We start from the raw sequence: 17,500 nt of genomic DNA, 5'->3' as shown, positions 1-17,500 counted from the left end.
ATGTGGGGTACGGCGTTGATGATGATAATGGTGATAATGATGATGATGATTTAGATGATAATGATGATGATGATGATGACGTCGATGATGATGACGTCGATGATGATGATGATGATGATGACGTCGATGATGATGATGATGATGATGATGATGATGATGATGATGACGACGACGACGACGACGATGATGATGATGATGATGATGATGATGATGATGATGATGATGATGATGATGATGATGATGATGATGATGATGATGATGATGATTCCCCCGTACAGGTGCGTGCAACACGGAGTTGTTGCGGAACTTTCCCGGCATGCATGGCAAGGTGCTGAGAGCCATGGCCCGCGTGCTGTTCAAGTCGCCCGAGGAGGGCTGTCAGACCATCGTGTACTGTGCAGTGGCTGACGGGCTCAGGGACTTCTCCGGCAAACTCTTCGCCAACTGCAAGGTGAGGAATGGGATCTGCCTTTTGGGAAAGGGGGGGGGGGGGGAGGGGGTGTACAAGGTGGCTGGCGGACTCGGCAATTTGGACACTAAAGTTCTAGTTGTCCAAAATGGCAGACTGGGGAACTTCTCCGCAAAGCTTTCGCCAACTGCAGGGTGAGAAATGCTGTGCTAAATTTCTACTTCTGTCCCCCGTACTAGTGACTATTTGGGACATGATTTGTTGATACGATAAACCCTTGAGAAATGGGATCTGCTAAAGTCTAACAGTTTTAAGAAAAAATGGGGGGGGGGGGGGGTAATTGAGATTGCGGACGGGCTCAAGGACTTCCTTCTCAGAGGAACTCTTCGCCAACTGCAAGGTTAGTTGGTTGTCTTCATTCCTGTCTCTATGTCTGTCCCCGGTATCCATACCTGTCTCTGGACCTGTCCTATACTTGTCTCAAAACCTTTCCAATACCTTTCCAATACCTGTCTCTATACCTGTCTCTATACCTGTCTCTATTACTGTCCTATACCTGCCTCTATACCTGTCCTATACCTTTCCTATACGTATCTCCGTACCTGTCCTATACCTGCCTCTATACCTGTCCTAGACTTTTCCTATACGTATCGCCGTACCTGTCCTATACCTGCCTCTATACCTGTCATATACCTTTCCTATACGTATCTCCGTACCTGTCCTATACCTGCCTCTATACCTGTCATATACCTTTCCTATACGTATCTCCGTACCTGTCCTATACCTATCTCTATAATTGTGTCTATATACCTGTCTCTATACGTGTCCTATACCTGTATGTACACCTGTCCTATACCTGTCTCTATACCTGTCTCTATACCTGCTATATACCTGTCCTATACATGTCTCTACACCTGTCTCTATACCTGTCCAATACCTGTCATATACCTGTCCTATACCTGTCTCTATACCTGTCCTATACCTGTCTCAATGCCTGTCTCTATACCTGTCCTATACCTGTCTCTTTATCTGTCCTCTACCTGTGCCGAACAGGTGGTCAAGCTGCAGGACGTGGCCCGAGAGAAAGAGACGGGCACCAAGCTGTGGAACACCAGCCTGACGCTGACCGGGATGGACAGAGAGTACGCGCTCTACCCCGAGGAGGGCGAGGGGTCAGCTCCTGCAGAGAACGGATCTCAGGCCATCGGCACGGAGGGAGGGGAGGAGGGAGACACCACGGGCCCTGAGAAACGGCCAGCAGCCGCCGCACAGCAGAGTTAAGCTCGGTGTAGCACGGGCTGTGTGCACTATAATGAAGTCACTGGTGGGTGGTTAGATTTAAGTTCTGTGTTGCACGGGCTGTGTGCACTAAATGAGGTCACTGGTGGTTGGTTAGAGTTTAGCGCCGTGTTGCACGGGTTGTGTGCACTAAATGAAGTCACTGGTGGGTGGTTAGAGTTAAAGGGGTGTTTTTCACGTGCTATCTAGTAGATGCGGTCACTTGTGGCTGGTGATATTTGATATTTATTTTGAAGTCGCACTGTGATTTTCAGATCCGAGGAATACCTTAAAATGGGCGTGTATCACGTGCTAAAAGCACAAAATGAGGTCACTTGTTTGGGGGGGGGGGGGGGAGAATTTGAGGTAAATTTTGAGTCATCACAGTGATTCGAGATCAATGGTGCATGATGTGAATTGTTTGTTGAGAACGGAAACAAGGCCGTGGTTGTCGATGATGTTTAAATGGGGTCACATGAAGGGGGGGGGGGGGGGGCTACTTGACTCGACGGGACAATCTTTTTTCACAGACCCATTCTGACACTAGGTATATTCATGGCCAATGTCTGCCACCGGCCGTTCAATGCCAGCGAAACTAAAGGGGAGGAACTGTTGTCTCGGAATGCTTTCACGATGTTGGAAGAGGTGATTGTTATTTTGTAGGGCTCATGTACCTGTTTTAGGGTTAATGGATTTTCAACACCTATCTAAAATATATCTTTGGTGGAGTCAACTAAACAACTCACACCTCACAAACAAATTGTTCCTATAAAGCCACTGGTTTTGTCTTGAAGAGAGTTACAGCCAAGAAATGCTACTGTCAATATCGCATAATAATGAATTTTTCAAAAAAGTTTACACTTTGGCAAAGCTATGTACAAATATCAAAACAATTCAGTCCCTCATATATGAAGGATATACAAGAAATCACAAAATACTGCCAAAACAAACATCTATTAGATTTTTACACAGAAATGAACGAACACAATCCGATACATCTGTATATGTCTAGCAAATGTTACTGCATATGTGTTGAATAAATGTTTCGTTGTGTGAATTGGTGGTAGATGCGAGTGAAGTGTCGGACGGGGTTAAATTAATTAATTGTCAGTGTGCAAGCCTTTGAGTGTCTGCGTGTAAACTGGTGACGTTTGTAGGTCGGTACAAATATTGACTCTGCATTGTTTGTCTCGTGTTTGTCATGCTTGTCTGTAATTAGTATTTTTTCATTCGTTTGTTTGTTAAAAACTTTACGCTTCCTTGCAAGGAAGGCTGAATACAATGAGTTGGATGCAATGCTTTGCGTTGCAGCTTTTTTACATTTAGTCAAGTTTTGACTAAACATAGAGGGGGGAATCGAGACGAGGGTCGTGGTGTATGTGTGTCTCAGTCTGTCTGTGTGTGTGTGTAGAGCGATTCAGACTAAACTACTGGACCGATCTTTATGAAATTTGACATGAGAGTTCCTGGGTATGATATCCCCGGACGTTCTTTTCTTTTTTTCGATAAATACCTTTGATGACGTCATATCCGGCTTTTTGTAAAAGTTGAGGCGGCACTGTCACACCCTCATTTTTCAATCAATTGAAATTTTGGCAAAGCAATCTTCGACAAAGCCCGGGGTTTGGTATTGCATTTCAGCTTGGTGGCTTAAAAACTAATGAGTGAGTTTGGTTATTAAAAATCGGAAATTTGTAATTAAAATTATTTTTTTATTAAACGATCCAAAAACAATTTCATCTTATTCTTCGTCATTTTCTGATTCCAAAAACATATACATATGTTATATTTGGATTAAAAACAAGCCCTGAAAATTAAAAATATAAACATTATGATCAAAATTAAATTTCCGAAATCGTTTTAAAAACTATTTCATCTTATTCCTTGTCGGTTCCTGATTCCAAAAACATATAGATATGATATGTTTGGATTAAAAACACGCTCAGAAAGTTAAAACGAAGAGAGGTACAGCAAAGCGTGCTATGAAGCACAGCGCAATCGCTACCGCGCCAAACAGGCTCGTCACTTTCACTGCCTTTTGCACTAGCGGCGGACTACGTTCAGTTTCATTCTGTGAGTTCCACGGCTTGACTAAATGTAGTAATTTCGCCTTACGCGACTTGTTTATTTTCTTTAATTTTATGACTTTTGTGTGAAGTAGAAAGACTATGCAAATTATGTTTTGCATACTGGCCATTGTAACATATCGTTCATACATGGTGCCTTAGCCACTGAGTAGTATTTGTTTTGATATGCATGTGACTTCTTCGTTTCAGGCTTTTTTGCAGTGCCTTAATTAGTGGGAAGAGTTATGCCCCTTCTCAGATAATGTTTTTGTAGAGGAGGATTTGCTTACCTTGACTGATGCGAGTATCTTTTGGGAGGTTTTCCCAGAATTAACGGTTACGATATTATTTGTACGTGTGTTTGTTCTTTGGGTATGAAGTGGCATTTGCATGTTTAGGCAATTGACTTTGAAGAGTTGAACTTATTATGCGCAATAGAAACGCTCTGTTTTGAGAGAAATCGGAATGGCCGCTGAATGTTTGTAGTATTAGCAAGTTTTTGTGTGATTTGTGTTGTTGTTTCTTACACTATGCTTGCGATACATGTCGGTTGTTGTGAATTTGAAGAAGATGGACAAATGATAGTCTGAGCGTCAGTCCCAAGAAAGGCCAAATAGATCGGGTAGTGTAATATATAGAGAATACTGCATGGCTTGCTGTGTCGTACCAGATTTACACGAGTTGTTTTTTTTAAATATTGAACTGCGAGCGAAAGCGAGCTGTTCACTATTTGAAAAAGCAACGAGTGTAAATCTGGTACGAAACAGCAAGCCATGTAGTATTCTGTTTATCCTACATACTGTACTTACGTGTATTTTACTGAAAATGTCCTGCAGTCGAGGCAGCTAACTTGAAGACGCTTGTTTTGGAACCTCGATCTCTTCTAAAGCCTCGTGCAATCTATTACGTCAAAGTAAAGAAACGTCACTCTGAAAGTGTGGCGTGACGTGTTAGTTCTAAAAATTCATCGAGGGTAATTAGCGAGCGCAATTGTTCTCTCTATAATGACGGTTGTCTCGGTGACTTTGGCATCATAAGCTAAGTGGAAAAACAGGTCCCTGTCAGACTTGCTTGACATGACCTCATTTACATGATATACACACGTGTGATTTGAACGATTATTATCTCACGAGTGTCTCTCTCACGTATGTAGGAGGTATTTCATGATGATACAACGTGTCTTCAAATGTGAATTTAAAGACTTGGCTTACATACAATGTCTGTTCGTGCCTTTTAGACGATACTTTTGTATTATAATATTGCCACACTAAAGCTCTCTTTTGAACAATAAAAAGATGCCAAGCACAAGAACAAACAAAAGGCTTTTGCCCAATCAGTATTTGTTTAACTAGTGTCTGCTTAGCAATAAAGGTGTCTCGGGCGTTGAAAAGTTGTCACGTTTGACGCTTTTTGACAATTTTACAGTTTTGTAGTTGGAAGGAAGTTTTGAAAACTACCGTGTGAATGTATACTGTTGTGAAATGCATTCAATTGCTTTTGTAGATTGCTTTGTATTATTTAAAGGAAAAATAAAGTTTCTTTACAGTTTCACAAATGCAGCGTCTGTGTGGTGTGCGTATGCACAGGTTTGTGTGTGGGTGTGGGTGTAGGGGGGGGGGAGGTGTAGAGCCGGATAAACTCACAGATGACTTTTCGTACAAAGAGAAAGACATGAAGAAATTGACCCACAACAGTAGAATTTCAGATTCAATGGCGTTTATTTTAAAGGAGTGAGATCTGACATGTTTTTCAATGGCCAGACTTACGATCCGAAAGAAAAAAGACAGTTTGACCAAAAGATCAAGGGACAAGAACACTGTATCCTTCTTATCTCCCCTGACGGAGATTGTGTTTGACTTGTTACTGGGTCACCGACTGAATGCCGCTGTGACCCGCGGGACAGACGGGACATCCGGGACATTCCTTGCCGTTGATGTTGAATGTCGTCTGCTTGTAAGCCACAGAGCAGGGACCGGGGAACATGCAGTCCACGATGGGACAAATGTTGAGGTGGATCAGCTGGCGTTTCTGTCGGGCATCAACACCATTGTCAATACAATACAACACATACAATGCAATACAATACGATACCATACCATACCAAACAATACAATGCAATATAATACGATACGATACCATACAATACGATACGATACAATAAAATACGATACGATACAATACAATACACGATGGGGCAAATGTTGACGTGGATCAGCTGGTGTGTCTATCGGACATCAACACCATGATCAATACAATACAATACAATACAACACAATGCGATACGATACAATAAAATACAACACAATGCGATACGATACAATAAAATACAACACAATGCGATACGATACAACACAATAAGATACAATAAAATACAACACAATGCGATACCATACAACACAATGCGATACGATAAAATACAACACAATGCGATACGATACAACACAATGCGATACGATACAACACAATGCGATACGATACAACACAATAAGATACAATAAAATACAACACAATGCGATACGATACAACACAATGCGATACGATAAAATACAACACAATGCGATACGATACAACACAATGCGATACGATAAAATACAACACAATGCGATACGATACAGCACAATACGATACAATAAAATACAACACAATGCAAAACAATACAACACTGTGACAATACGATACAATAAAATACAACACAATACAATACAACACAATACGATACACTACAAAAGGATGGTACTGTATATCATTAAGCTGACTGTGATGATCAACAAGGCAAAATATGGTACATACTGTGACGTCATTGGTGGGACAGACGGGACATCCGGGACACTCCATGCCGCGCACGTGGAAGGTGCTCTGCACGAGGGGGACAGAGCACACGCCGGGCTGGGCACACATCACCATGGGGCATATGTTGAGCACTTGACTCAACTGACGCGTCTGTCAAACCGCCATCATGACGTCATCAACCATCAGTATCGTCACACCGGACTAGCTGTCAACTTTGTTGTTATACATATCGTTCTTTTCACTGTTAATCTTTTCTCTCTCTCTCTCTCTCTCTCTCTCTCTCTCTCTCTCTCTCTCTCTCTCTCTCTCTCTCTCTCTCTCTCTCTCTCTCTCTCTCTCTCTCTCGCTCTCTCGTTGATAAAGAATTTGTCATTGTCATTGTCATTGTCTAAGGTAATAAACCAATCTGACCTGCAGAACGTGACACTGGCTGCACCCCTCACACATCTTGTCGTGGTACTTGTAGTAGGTGGGGTGGGGGTGGTCACACGGGGGGAGGGGGCAGGGCAGGCGTGGACATTGGACCTCCTCCACTGGGGCAGCTGTGTCAACCATCATCACCATCATCAACATTATCATCATCATCATCATCATCATCATCATCATTATCATCATCATCGTCGTCGTTGTTGTCATCGTCATCATCATCATCATCATCATCATCATCATCATGAAAATTCAATCAAGTTGGGTTAATAATGAAACATATGCTGTGATTGGTCAGATTACCGGTGTTCAGTTCTCGATGAACACCCGAAATCTACCCAATAAACACCTACTGGCGAGGCACATTATTGCAATCCCAACTAGTCTCTGTTAGGGTATAGCGCTGTACGAGTATTTAAGACAGAGAGTCATCAAAACACCGAGACAATGATTCATGCAAGTTGATGACGTCCATCGAATTACATAAATAGACGTAAGAAATATTTGGGCGAAGTCTGTAAGTTCCAAACACCTGTTTTGGGGAGGTAAAGAGTTATTTCAGAGTTTCATAAAGAAGATTTGTGAAAGAGTTAAGCAGAGCAGAGTAATTATTATTATTATTATTATTATTATTATGATCATTTTTATGCGCCTAATCTAGATATAGCCCTAGGCGCTTACATATTAATGGGACAGGAAGTGACGCCAAAGGGAGACAAATGTAGCGTGGGGACTGACATCTAAGCATAACATTCCAATCATGTGTACATGTTAAAGCTGACCAAGTTGATGTTCATAGACAACATTGACACTGACCAGACGAGAGAAAAAAGTGACAGAGAAATGGAGACAGAGCAAGACACAGATAGAGACAGAAAGAGGCCCGAAGACAGAGAAAGACAGATATATATGGATAGCGACAGAGAGCGAGAGAGCCAGAGAGGGAGAGTGATAGAGAGAAAAAAGGCCCACACAGAGACATAACGACAGAAAGAGAAAGAGAGAGAGTGAGAGATGGAGAGAGAGATGGAGAGAGAGGTTGAGATGGAGAGAGGAATGGGGAGAAAAAAGACACTGACCAGAGGACAGGGCGACCAGACTGGACAAGAGAAGCACGAGGAGCATGGCGAACTGAACACTGCGGGCAGGTCACTGATCTGGTGGTCAACAAACTGACGAACGCTTGATCTCTCGTTGTTACTGGTGGCGATGACAACAACACGTCCGCTTGTCTTGTGCTCAAGATTGAATTTTTATATTTGTTCCTAACTTTGCTTTTACTAGTTTACTGCGGTAAACTCGGATCGAAAACTACAGAGATAAGAAATCACGAGCCGATTTAGCGAAGAGATAAGAGAGATCAGGCAAAGCAAGCAGAAACCGTTGGCACGTGTCCTGTTTCTGTTTCAGTACGCCTTCGTGGGTGACCTCAGGAATTCTGTGACAGAGATATTGCTCTCTCTCTCTCTCTCTCTCTCTCTCTCTCTCTCTCTCTCTCTCTCTCTCTCTCTCTCTCTCTCTCTCTCTCTGTCTTAATAGCAATGTGTATGTGAGTGTGCGTGCGTGCGTGCGTGTGTGTGACTGTGCGTGTGTATGCGTGTGTACTTTTATTAGTTAAATGACTTTGAGGTTGGACGAGAGATACTCAGGACACAAGCACGAACGAACGCACCAACGCACGCATTCATTCACACACACACACACACACACACACACACACACACACACACACACACACACACACACACACACACACACACACACACACACACACACACACACACACACACACACACACACACACACACTGACACACGAAAAACCAACACAAAATCAAGCTTCAGTGTAGCTTTTACTGCACAAATCCAGAAAACAGCCCTGGTGGCATGAACTCAGTCGGCTGCCACAGCCATTGGTCCGGACAGTGAGAACTCGCCGTTTCCCGCGGGACAGGAGGAACATCCGGGACACCGCTTGCCTTGGAACGTGAAGTAGCTTGTCACCAAGGGTACAGAGCAGAATCCCGGATAGGCACACATCGGTATGGGGCACATATTGAAAGGCAGGGACCAGCCTACCGCCCGGCGTTTCTTTCCCTGTTAACATGTCACATTTGTTGTTGGGTTTATTTTGTTGTTGTTTTTGGGGTTGTTTTGGTTGGTTGGTTGGTCAGGTTGGTTGGTTGGTTGGTTGGTTGGGTGTTGTTTTGTGTTTCTTTTTGATTGCCAATCCAGATGCTAGAACTATCGCCAGAGTTGGCTCTATGCTTGATCTTTTTTAGCATCGTACATGTTTTCACATTGGTATTTTGGTGTGCCGGTATAGCGGCCAGTACAGGCCAAGGATTTCCCCAGTAAAAATCCATCATACTTTGCCACTTTGGGTCCATTACTGGCTTGCAAATACCGAACCAGTTCTGGCCGACTAAATGGTCAGCATTATGCCGATTTATTTGCCAGAACAGGCCCAATACTGTCTCAAAATCAGCATTGTATTTTACCAATGGATTTGCTGGAATTGGACCTAGACGTCTGCCAGAATTTGGCCTAAAAACAAATACCGTAAATACAGCAAGATTACTGATCCTTGCAGAATGACCTATACTTTTCCTGCACTGTTTTGTCAACCAACAGAATTAGAAGGTCGTTAAAAACCCATAAACATGTTGTGCTTCTGCCATTAATATAACTGTGACTGTAAGAATACGTGTAATGACAAAATACAGCAAAATAAGGACTGTATTTTTTGTTCTATGGATGTAATTGTTGTACTGTGCAAGTGCAATAAATAAATGTATCCTACATAGATGAGAGAAACCGCTCATGAGATAACAATATCGTTCAAACCACACGTAGGTATATCATGTAAATGGAGTCGTGTCAAACTCGTCTGGCAGGGACCTGCTTTTCCATTGCTCACGGTGCCACAGTCACCGAGACAGACGTTATTATGGAAACCCTTTGGCGCTCGCTGTTTCCCCTCGAAGACGTTTTAGAACTAACACGTCACGCTGTACTTTCTAGAGTGACGTATCTTTGCTTTGACGTCAAAGATTGTACGAGGCTTTGAAAGAGATCGAGGCTCCATAAACAGCGTCTTCAATGTGGAGGCCTCGTCGACTCTGGGATGTTTGGAGCTGGAGGCATGCAAATACAGTATGTAGGATGAACAGAAAATAACTGTACTTGGCTTGCTGTGTCCTACCAGATTTACACTCGTTGCTTTTTCAAATAAGGAAAGGCTCGTTTTCGCTCGCAGTTCAATATTTAAAGGCAGAGTAAGCCTCCCGTAAACCATCACAGATACGGTCAGGCTTTTACACACAGTACAAACACCCTTTCATTTAAACACTCACCAATTGAGAACATCCTAGGTGCCCTCCGTAAAGAGCGAACAATTTTCAAAGAATTTATTTTTGCGTGGTTTATCTTACCCCTGAGCCATCGTGAACCCGTGTGATCCAGTTTTCCCTTTTCACAATGCAGTCGTCATAGTTAGTCATTTGAATGCGACTCGACGTGAGCTTATCTACAATAGCACGTTTTTTTATGCACGAAACAACGGCTGTGGTTCACAAGAACTCTAGCGATGGCTTGTGACTGTTGAGAGGAACGGCGATTTGCACTGATAAACCGGCCGTCGTCTGCTACGACCCTTGCGTGACCCTGCTTCCGGGCTTTTCTTTTTTTTAAACTTTCACAACTTCGAATTGTTCTGATCTTGTCTTGATGAAAAACGAATTCTTTTATGATTAAAGAATGTTTGTGTAACAAGCTGTCAATTTATTATTTAGATTTTAAAAGTTAGGTCTAGCGCAAAAACGAGGCGCCGTTGTTGTTAACGGAACAAGTCTACGAAAATAAATTCTTGGAAAATGTCTCACGCTCGACAGAAAGCAGCCAGGATGTTCCCGTTCGGTGAGCGTTCAAATGGAAGTATGCTTGTACTGTATTTAGACGCTCGGGGAGCTCTGTGATGGTTTACGGGAGGCTTACTGTGCCTTTAACAAGTCGCGTGAGGCGAAATTACTACATTTAGTCAAGCTGTCGATCTCACTGAATGAAACTGAACGCACTGCATTTTTTCACCAAGACCGTATAGCATCGTCAGTATTCCCGCTAGTGGAAAAGGCAGTGAAATTGACAAGCCAGTTTAGCGCGGTAGTGGTTGCGCTAAGAAAGATAGCACGCTATTCTGTATCTCTATTCTTTTTAACTTTCTGAGCTTGTTTTTAATGCAAACATAAACTATCTATATGTTTTTGGATTCAGGAACCGACAAGGAGTAAGTTGACATTGTTTTTAAATCGATATTTGGAAATTGAATTTTGATCATAATTTTCATCTTCTTAATTTTTAGAGCTTGTTTTTAATCCGAATATAATATATTGATATGTTTCTGGAATCAGAAATTAATGAAGAATAAGATGAAATTATTTTTTGATCGATATCTAAAAAAGTAAGTTTAATTAAATGTTCAAATTTGTATGACCAAACTCAATAATCAATGTTTAAGCCTCCGAGCTGAAATGCAATACCAAAGTCTGGCCTTTGTCGAAGATAGCTTAACTAAAATTTCAATTAATTTGGTTAAAAAAAATGAAGGCGTGACAGTGCCGCCTCAAATGTCACTAAAAGCCGGATATGACGTCACCAAAGACATTTATCAACAACAACAAAAAATTGTCCCGGGTTATCATCTGGAAGAATGTTCATGTTAAATTTCATGAAGATCGGCCCAGTAGTTTCCTCGGAATCGATCTACACACACACACACATACACACATACATACACCACGACCCTCGTCTCGATTCCCCGTCTATGTTAAAACATTTAGTCAAAACTTGACTAAATGAAAACAAGTCGCGTAAGGCGAAAATACAACATTTAGTCAAGTAGCTGTCGAACTCACAGAATGAAACTGAACGCAATGCAACGCAGCAAGACCGTATACTCGTAGCATCGTCAGTCCACAGCTCACGGCATAGGCAGTGAAATTGACAAGAAGAGCGGGGTTGTAGTTGCGCTGAGAAGGATAGCACGCTTTTCTGTACCTCTCTTCGTTTTAACTTTCTGAGCGTGTTTTTAATCCAAACATATCATATCTATATGTTTTTGGAATCAGGGACCGACAAGGAATAAGATGAAAGTGTATTTATAATGATTTCGAAAATTTAATTTTGATAATAATTTTTATATATTTAATTTTCAGAGCTTGTTTTTAATCCAAATATAACATATTTATATGTTTTTGGAATCAGCAAATGATGGAGAATAAGATGAACGTAAATTTGGATCGTTTTATAAAAACAATAATTTTTTTACAATTTTCTGATTTTTAATGACCAAAGTCATTAATTAATTTTTAAGCCACCAAGCTGAAATGCAATACCGAAGTCCGGGCTTTGTCGAACATTACTTGACCAAAATTTCAACCAATTTGGTTGAAAAATGAGGGCGTGACAGTGCCGCCTCAACTTTTACGAAAAGCCGGATATGACGTCATCAAAGACATTTATCAAAAAAATGAAAAACACGTCTGGGGATATCATACCCAGGAACTCTCATGTCAAATTTCATAAAGATCGGTCTAGTAGTTTAGTCTGAATCGCTCTACACACACACACACACAGACACACACACACACACACACACACACACACACACACTCACACGCACATACACCACGACCCTCGTCTCGATTCCCCCCTCGATGTTAAAACATTTAATCATAACTTGACTAAATGTAAAAAGTGAGTGTGGTTTAAGCTTTTTATATTTAGTCAAGTTTTGACTAAATATTTTAACATCGAGGGGGAATCGAAACGAGGGTCGTGGTGTATGTGCGTATGTGTGTGCGTGCGTGTGTGTGTGTGTGTGTGTGTGTAGAGCGATTCAGACTAAACTACTGGACCGATCTTTATGAAATTTGACATGAGAGTTCCTGGGTATGAAATCCCCGAACGTTTTTTTCATTTTTTTGATAAATGTCTTTGATGACGTCATATCCGGCTTTTCGTGAAAGTTGAGGCGGCACTGTCACGCCCTCATTTTTCAACCAAATTGGTTCAAATTTTGGTCAAGTAATCTTCGACGAAGCCCGGGGTTCGGTATTGCATTTCAGCTTGGTGGCTTAAAAATTAATTAATGACTTTCGTCATTAAAAATCTGAAAATTGTAAAAAAAAAAAAATTTATAAAACGATCCAAATTTACGTTTATCTTATTCTCCATCATTTGCTGATTCCAAAAACATATAAATATGTTATATTCGGATTAAAAACAAGCTCTGAAAATTAAATATATAAAAATTATTATCAAAATTAAATTGTCCAAATCAATTTAAAAACACTTTCATCTTATTCCTTGTCGGTTCCTGATTCCAAAAACATATAGATATGATATGTTTGGATTAAAAACACGCTCAGAAAGTTAAAACAAAGAGAGGTACAGAAAAGCGTGCTATCCTTCTTAGCGCAACTACTACCCCGCTCTTCTTGTCAATTTCACTGCCTTTGCCATGAGCGGTGGACTGACGATGCTACGAGTATACGGTCTTGCTGAAAAATGGCAGCAACTTGACTAAATATTGTATTTTCGCCTTACGCGACTTGTTGAATATTCCGCGCAAATTTCGATGCTCCGCCCTGCAAGGTCACGGCGGCCGCGAGCTGCTGAGCCTGGCGCAGCAGAGACTCTGCCGCAGGAAGTCTGTGGCACCATAGGCGCCTTCCTGTAACATTTACGTGGCTTTAAGTGTATTTTGTTTAACATTTGTCAGTTCCTGGAGCCCTTGCAATGATTATAATGATGACAAGAAGCAGAAGTTTCAAAGTAGTGTTACAAAATGTGGTTGTCTTGAAACAATTAACACGGGGTTTTTTCCATGTTGAGTGCAGCTGAGAATAGTTCTGTGTGAACTCAGTTATGCTGGTCCGCAGTAACCGAGCCGCTACTGTCGGAACTCGCGATAAAAGATAGGCCTAACCACAAAAAACACAATCAGCACTTTCTTAAAAATCTTCCTTAATCTATTGGTATAATATATATGATATTACACTGACTAACCTTTTCATCTAAACCCTAGTTCTTCTTTACGAATGAATGTATTTTCTACTTTTGACGAGAAAAAAATAAAATGTATTCAGCTAGAGCCTATGCTTTCTTACTGCTGGGTGTCTGAAGCAGACGATACTGTGCTCTGACAGAGAAATACAAGTCTAGAGTAAAGATAATGCAACTTGATGAACTTCGATATTTATCAACAAAGACAAAAGGTTTCTTTGGATATGCTTTCAAATAGAGATATTATATTCAGCAAGTATTTGTGTTGTTGAGTCAGTAGTGCATGATAACAGAGATATAATATAGCCTACATTGATCATCTATCTACATAATTATGTCTGATCACTGATGGATGATAAGTTGGAACTCCATTTTGACAATTTTAACACAGATGCATATATTTTCGGGAAAGTGGGTAATACACTGTACACTTTTCTTGGCAGTGCGGCGCATCTATCCAATTATAATTGTATGGCCATGTTGGGTTTGATGCGTGCATGCCTGGTTTTCTCCTGTAGATGGGTGTCGGCACAGAAGGTCTGCCCGCTGTCCTCAGCCAACATGCTCCGTCTTCATGGCAGCTCAAATTTTTTATCGAGGTTCTCTCCTCTAGATCCGCCGTGTTTCGCCTAGGGGCTTGCGCTGCCTAGTTGATAGGGTCACCTCGTAGAGGATGTGGTCATAGACCACGCACGGTCGGTCTTGGGATAGGGAAACGTTATGCTAGTCCGGAGGGATTACGCCACAATGGCCACCTCGCGAAGACCCAGGGTCCTAGACTAGGGAGGTCCAAGGGGGAGCACCGGGAGGGCTACCCCTCTACCCGCACCTCCAACACAATCCCTTCCCCTGGTAGCTTCATCCCCAAGGAGGAAACAGAGCTACCTGCAACACCCCCAATTATAATTAAATTCCAATCTTTAATCCCCCCCGGCCTCTCTCCGGCTGCTGTTTCTAAAATCATCTTCTTTTATTTTTTTTGTATCTGTTTGGGGGCTGGGGAGGGGGGGAGATTGTGTGCTTTACAGGCAGTGCTTATTGATATATTTAGCTCTGTTAAACAGATTGCTATTTAGCCTGTGTTACAGCCACTTGAATGCAATGATTCATCCATACATAATCCCCGGAAGCACGTGACCATCCTGGCAATACTCTCTAGATAGATAAAAGAAAGTGTTAGCAGATTATATTTCACAGTTTTGGTTTTAATCAATAAGTGCTTGAAGCGATTTTAAATTAGCATAATGATTGACCTTGCTAAAATGTGCAACTGAGATACTTTATCGAAGTTTTTAATAAACATTTCGATGCAGTCATGGCAACGCGTGTGCTTCAAAATGTCGTCTGCAAAAACCCCACATACATAGCAAAAATGCTCTGGTCTTCGCTTTGCAGACTTTTCTCCAAGAGTTTTTACTGAGACTCGGTTCCGAGATTCTGAATTATAAAGAGTGGCCACCAGAGATAAACAACGGCAACTCGCCTGCAGGCTAGCGGCGAAAGACAAACCGTTTAACGGTTGACGAGCAGGGGCTTGTTTTGTCAGCACACGCCAAACAAAACAAGGCAGCTCTATTACTGAATTCGCCTCCACTGTTTTGATATGGGGAGCAGCTGCCGATTGCACACATGAAATACAACATGGATAAACAGCACTAGTGATTGTATCAACACACATTTTTCTTTGGGCTGTACGTGCATATCAAATAGTGCACCTGTCGCATTGATACGTCAGTGAGTGTGTGTGCCTTTGTCTGTGTCGGGCGGGGATATAGCTCAGTTGGTAGCGCGCTGGATTTGTATTCAGTTGGCCGCTGTCAGCGTGAGTTCGATCCCAGGTTCGGCGGAAATTTATTTCAGAGTCAACTTTGTGTGCAGACTCTCTTCGGTGTCCGAACCCTCCCCCCGTGTACACTACATTGGGTGTGCACGTTAAAGATCCCACGATTGACAAAAGGGTCTTTCCTGGCAAAATTGCTTAGGCACAGTTAATAATTGTCTACCTATACCCGTGTGACTTGGAATAATAGGCCGTGAAAGGTAAATATGCGCCGAAATGGCTGCAATCTACTGGCCGTATAAAATTTCATCTCACACGGCATCACTGCAGAGCTGCGTGCGTTCTTGCATGCGTGCGTGCGTGCTTGCGGGCGTTCGTCAGTGCGTGTGTGCTCTTTCTCCCTGTGTGTCTCTGCCTGCATAATTAGTATGCCGTGTGCGTGTGTGCAGCTTGATAATACAATACAATACAATACAATACAACACAATACAACACAATATACTCCTCGATGGGGCAAATGTGGAGGTGGATCAACTGGCGTGTCGATCGGCCATCAACTACCATGATTGTCAATACAACACAATACGTCATATCAGCAAGAGAACATTACTCGAAATGTCACCGGCTAGGCATGAATCAAAACCGTATATCATTAAGCTGACTGTGATGATCAACAAAGCAAAGAATGGTACATACTGTGACGTCATTGGTGGGACAGACGAGACATCCGGGACACTCCATGCCTCGCACTTGGAAGGTGCTCTGCACGAGGGGGACAGAGCACGCGCCGGGGTCGGCACACAATACCAAGGGGCATATGTTGAGCACGTGGATCAACTGACGCGTCTGTCAAACCGCCATCATGACGTCATCACATCATCAACAACGTCACACAGGACTAGATATTAACTTTGTTCTCTCATATTTATCGTTTTTCTGCATATTTCAGGATGAAAATCAACTAGAGCTACGTCGATAAATTGAAGGGGACAAGCACACAGGTAAAACCGAAGAAGAAGACAAATTACCGGTTCACGTTACTCTTCGTGCATTTCCGACTACAGTTATGGCAACAAGTGTGACATCTGAACGTGTCATTTTTTCCACTGCTGCAGACATTTTGACATATCAGAGATCATCACTGAAGGTTGAGCATGTGAAACACCTCATTACCTTTCTGGAACAAAAACCCATGGAGTAAAATAGTCTCGGCCTATGCACTGATGAAAAACGACCTATTTGGACTCTCATGCTAAAGTGTCGGCATACCGGTACCCCATAAGAAAGCCAAAATAAAACAGTCATGCTAAAGTGTCGGCATACCGGTACCCCACAAGAAAGCCAAAATAAAACAGTCATGCTAAAGTGTCGGCATACCGGTACCCCACAAGAAAGCCAAAATAAAACAGGCGTGTGCATTCTTACCAGTCTCTCTGTCTCTGTCTGTCTTTCTGTCTCTGTCTGTCTGTCTGTCTGTCTCTCTCTCTCTCTGTCTCTGTCTGTCTTTCTGTCTCTGTCTGTCTGTCTGTCTGTCTCTCTCTGTCTCTGTCTGTCTTTCTGTCTCTGTCTGTCTCTCTCTCTCTCTCTCTCTCTTTCTCTCTCTCTCTCTCCCTCTCTCTCTCCCTCCCTCTCTCTCTCTCCCCTCTCTCTCACCCTCTCACCCTCTCTCTCTCTCTCTCTCTCTCTC

The 17,500-nt window shown here is 42.3% G+C and overlaps 3 protein-coding genes across 4 annotated transcripts in view; 1 reads left to right on the top strand and 2 right to left on the bottom strand.

The window, feature by feature from the left end:
- Window positions 1-5,308, top strand: part of LOC138976772 (retinol dehydrogenase 12-like) — a 46,248-nt gene extending 40,940 nt beyond the window's left edge. The window contains exons 6-7 of the mRNA XM_070349658.1: window positions 279-451; window positions 1,463-5,308. Coding sequence (XP_070205759.1) covers window positions 279-451; window positions 1,463-1,690 — 401 coding nt within the window. The 3' untranslated portion in view covers window positions 1,691-5,308. The remainder of the gene's footprint in view (window positions 1-278; window positions 452-1,462) is intronic.
- A 144-nt stretch (window positions 5,309-5,452) lies between these two features.
- LOC138977503 (uncharacterized) lies at window positions 5,453-8,290 on the bottom strand. Its single transcript, XM_070350350.1, has 4 exons — window positions 8,049-8,290; window positions 6,955-7,085; window positions 6,544-6,693; window positions 5,453-5,781 (listed from the first exon to the last, which is right to left on the bottom strand). The coding sequence occupies exons 1-4, from the start codon at window positions 8,092-8,094 to the stop codon at window positions 5,614-5,616; spliced, it is 495 nt and encodes a 164-aa protein (XP_070206451.1). The 5' UTR covers window positions 8,095-8,290; the 3' UTR covers window positions 5,453-5,613.
- Window positions 8,291-8,802: 512 nt separating this feature from the next.
- Window positions 8,803-17,500, bottom strand: part of LOC138976770 (kielin/chordin-like protein) — a 13,736-nt gene continuing 5,038 nt past the window's right edge. The window contains exons 3-4 of one of the 2 annotated variants that reach the window (XM_070349656.1): window positions 16,510-16,659; window positions 8,803-9,065 (exon numbers count right to left, since the gene is read on the bottom strand). In XM_070349656.1, coding sequence (XP_070205757.1) covers window positions 8,862-9,065; window positions 16,510-16,659 — 354 coding nt within the window. In that variant the 3' untranslated portion in view covers window positions 8,803-8,861. The remainder of the gene's footprint in view (window positions 9,066-16,509; window positions 16,660-17,500) is intronic. The other variant, XM_070349657.1, reaches the window with a different exon arrangement.

This window comes from Littorina saxatilis, linkage group LG9 (assembly GCF_037325665.1).
Source record: "Littorina saxatilis isolate snail1 linkage group LG9, US_GU_Lsax_2.0, whole genome shotgun sequence".
In the NCBI taxonomy this organism is placed as follows: domain Eukaryota; kingdom Metazoa; phylum Mollusca; class Gastropoda; order Littorinimorpha; family Littorinidae; genus Littorina; species Littorina saxatilis.
Note: the sequence above shows the minus strand (reverse complement) of the source record. Positions and strands in the feature narration are given on the sequence as shown.